Source organism: Chiloscyllium plagiosum, chromosome 33 (genome assembly GCF_004010195.1).
Source record: "Chiloscyllium plagiosum isolate BGI_BamShark_2017 chromosome 33, ASM401019v2, whole genome shotgun sequence".
Lineage (NCBI taxonomy): Eukaryota > Metazoa > Chordata > Chondrichthyes > Orectolobiformes > Hemiscylliidae > Chiloscyllium > Chiloscyllium plagiosum.
The window spans coordinates 32655390-32659379 of NC_057742.1; the positions used below are offsets into that span (position 1 = coordinate 32655390).

Genomic DNA, 3990 nt, shown 5'->3' on the forward strand with positions numbered 1-3990 from the left:
GGCCATGATTATACTGAATGGTGGATCAAGCTCATTAACCCTGTGGTCTACTTCTCCATATCACTCGGTTGTATGTCATAAAATGGAGGATTAGGCTGGGGTTGTGCTGAGAGGATGTCAGGGAAACATTTTATGAGGTCTTATGAGGAACTTTTCTGTCCCTGACTGACTCCAGATTGCCTGTTACCCTGGCAGCTTTAAGGAGGTGGAACAAATAAACCTCTGTTTCTACAAGGTGGTACTATACAATCGATGGTCAGATTCAGGTATAGTTTGGAGAAACATTTTGTTTACTGTATTTGTGAGAAAAGGGAAGTATGCCAACCTGTAGACCATGAGGTACAAGGTCAAAGAGGCGTGAGCTAGATCTGATAAGGAGAATATGCAGTTCATAGTCTTTTATGACCTCTGAGAACGGTTTGTGATTGGGACTTAAACAGCTTCTTTGTTTCCTTGTAATACAAAAAGGGAAACACCAGGATGTTTTTTTTTGAAGGAACATTTATCAGTAAAGTGACTAATCAGCCACTTTGCTCTTTCTGGCAGTTTCTGGTTTCGCTGTGCACACCATCTAACTGTTGAAAAGGTGTGAAAGTGGTATCGAGTATCAATAACAATGAGCGGATGTGATTCTGCTGTTAAATCTTTGTAAACACAATGTTCTCATAACTTGCAGGTTCCTTTTAATTTTCTGATTGGCTATTAATAAATGTGTATACAAAACCCAGGTAGTATGGATGTTGGAAATCTAAAAGACCAGAAAGCTATAACTTGACCTCTGTTTCCGTACACAGATGCTGCCTGACCTGTTTGAATTATTCCAGCTTATTTTTATTCTTGATTTATAAATACATTTCTTGCATATGTCGATATATCAAATGCAGCAGTTGTACAATGATGCATGTCGAATTCAGAAACCATCAAATTAGTCCGAAAGTGTTCTGTTCCTTTTTTTTGTCGCCGCTCACGCACTAATGTGATTGACTCAGGAAGCTTTGAGCTTCGATGTGCCTTTTTTTTTTCGCTTCTTGACAGCCAAAAGGTTCCGTTTTGCAGTTGATGTCCTGATCTGAAATCGAGCCAGGAAATGACGCCACAGTCAGTTATGATAATTATAGCCTCCTTTTATAGTGTTGTGATGGACTTCACAATGTGAAATGTTTACTGCTCAAAACTGTACTTTGTGTTGATATGCCTGATGCTATTCCCATGGCGTTCCAGGGTTCAAAAAATATGGACCACTGCTTGACCTCTGCAGCCTATTCACAGGTAAAGGACATGATTGACATTTGGTTACCCTTTAGCATTTGTCTGTCTTTTCTTTTATGTTAAAAAGCTTGCAGCTGAAACCGTTGGACACTGTCAGCGGATGGTTGCTTCTTCTTTTTCCTCCCATCGCTTCCTGTGCATCCTGTACAGTATTTTAGAATGGCTGTGAAATAGTTGTTGCAGGGAGAGTATTCAAACTGAAACAATGTAGAGGAAGTTCTTATAGACAAAATTATCTTGGGGCTGAAAGTTTAGGAAAAGGTAGCTTCTGAACTTGAACTGTGCAGAATTTCTCAGTGGTTATTTTGCTGGTGTAGCTCAGTAAAATATTTCTTTAATTAGCAACTATTTGTGAACAGTATTAGGCCTAAGTGTCAGATGGTAAATCCCCTCCACTTGAGTTTATTTTCTGTGCAATCTAGTGTTTGAGGGGGAGGCTTTACTCTTTAATTGTGAAAATTCCAACAGGCTGGTCACTGGAACTGAGTCTCCAAATTATTCACCATTATTGTTAACCTTTTGGCTACTGGAATTAAAGTCTTGTATTTGTATGTGAAGTGATTGTAATGAGGTCAGCCAGGTGGAACACAGAGAATATGAGTTCCCTGACTGGGGCTGTTAATCTGGCTGACAAATACGAAGAGGAGTGTCAGAGGTTCTGTTCACTCTGAGAGCTGGCTGTGAAGAAGCTGGGCCAGTGTCAAGTACAATGCACATGCAAATAAAGGGTGACTGGGTGACTGGACGCCAGTTCTATGGACTTATTTCAATATGAAATCTTTGACCACCAAACATCACAAAACCCTGCATGGCTAATTAAAGTCTTTTTGAAGGGTAGTTACTGTCATGGGAACACAAAACCAGATTGCACACAGTAAGTTCACATAAATAGCAATGTGATAATGATTAAATGGTGTGTTTTGTGATGTCCATTGAGCGATAAATATTGGTCAGGATAATGGGGATAATGACTTGGCTCCCCTTGAGAAAAAGTGTCTGATTACTTCTGAAAGGTGATGGCTTTGACAATTGTAACTTGCCCCCAGTACAGTACTGCACTGGGGGACAAGCCTTGACTTTTTTCTTTGTGCTCAAGTCCTGGAGTGGGACTCGAATGCACAACCTTCTAACTCCGAATCAAAAGAGCTGACACAGAACCACAACAGCCACCTTGTATTTTGTTTTTCTGGCTGACCCTTCTTTACTTTGCTGGTCAGCATGCAGCATAATATGATGATTATGCTATGTGCGTGATTGTACAATCATCGGAGTGCATCTGGGAAAATTAACAAACCGTGAAATTCATAACTGATCTTGGAGGAACCTGTTTGGGAGAGGTCATAGCACAGACGGATAAGTGAATAGTTGTAAGTGTGGCCTTGGGGCCTTGCTGTAAGTCTGCAAGTAGTGAATAGAGTTGGTTCTTCTTTGATTATATGTTTTATTGAGATAATAAAAATATTAAAAATATAAGCCTTAAGTATTGAGTTAGCCTGGAGCAGTGTTTTGTAGAGGAATAAGATGGTGCTATTTTCTGGGTCTGCAGATTAGAAGAGGTAAAAATGGCCATTTTGAGTGATATTCTCTTTTTGTTGGATGTGGGAGTTTCGAGAGAGTTTACGTGTTATTCAGGAATATATCTGCAACAAATGCCATTGGTTGCAAATCCTATCAGATCGAATGGAGCGGTTAGAGCAACAGTTAGAGGCAATAAGGAAGTTACAAGAGCAAGAGGGTGTGATGGATGGCAGTTTTGGAAGGGAGAAAAGTCACAGATATGGTCACATAGATGGCTTAACTCCAGGAAAAGTAAGAGAGATAGGCAGGTAGTACAGGAGCCTTCTAAGGCTATCCCCATTTCAAACAAGTGTGCTATATTGGAAAATATAGGAGTGATGGATTCTCAGAGGAACTTAGCACAAAGAGCCAAGTCTCTGGTATTGAGACTAGCTCTAATGCAATGAGGGGTACGTCGGGTTCCAAGAGATCGATTGTGTTAGGGGACTGTCTAGTCCGAGATACAGACAGACGTAACTGTGGCCAGCAGTGAAAAATCAGAATGGTGTGTTGCTTCCTTGGTGCCAGGATCAAGGATGCCTCAGAGAGGGTGCAGAATGTTCTCAAGGCGGAGGGGGGCCAGCAGGAACCAACGACATAGGAAGGGAAAAGGTCAGATTCTGAAGGGAGATTACAGAGGTAGGCAGGAATTTAAAAAGGAGATCCTCGAGAATAGTAATATCTGGATTACTCCAGGTGCTATGAGCTAGTGAGGGCAGGAATAGGAGGATAGAGCAGATGAATGCATGGCTGAGGAGCTGATGTATGGGAGAAGGATTCACATTTTTGAGTGATTGGAAGTTCTTTTGGGGTAGAAGTGACCTGTACAAGGACAGATTGAACCTAAATTGGAAGGGGACTAATATACTGGCAGGGAGATTTGTTAGAGCTGCTCGGGAGGGTTTAAACTAGTAAGGTGGGAGGATGGAACCCAGATCAATCTGAGACTGGTACAGTTGAGAACAGAAGCGAGTCAAACAGTCAGGGCAGGCAGGGAAAAAGCAGAGAACAAGCAGGACTGATAAATTAAACTGCATTTATTTCAATGCAAGAGGCCTAACAGGGAAACAGGTGAACTCAGGGCATGGTTAGGAACATGGGACTGGGATATCATAGCAATTACAGAAATATGGCTCAGGGATGGACAGGACTGGCTGGTTAATG

The 3990-nt window shown here is 41.5% G+C and overlaps 1 protein-coding gene across 2 annotated transcripts in view; it reads left to right on the plus strand.

Annotated features, from left to right (window-relative positions):
• The first annotated feature begins 1113 nt into the window (after positions 1-1113).
• arhgap27l (Rho GTPase activating protein 27, like) overlaps positions 1114-3990 on the plus strand; it is a 134098-nt gene continuing 131221 nt past the window's right edge. The window contains exon 1 of one of the 2 annotated variants that reach the window (XM_043675268.1): positions 1114-1269. In XM_043675268.1, coding sequence (XP_043531203.1) covers positions 1192-1269 — 78 coding nt within the window. In that variant the 5' untranslated portion in view covers positions 1114-1191. The remainder of the gene's footprint in view (positions 1270-3990) is intronic. The other variant, XM_043675269.1, reaches the window with a different exon arrangement.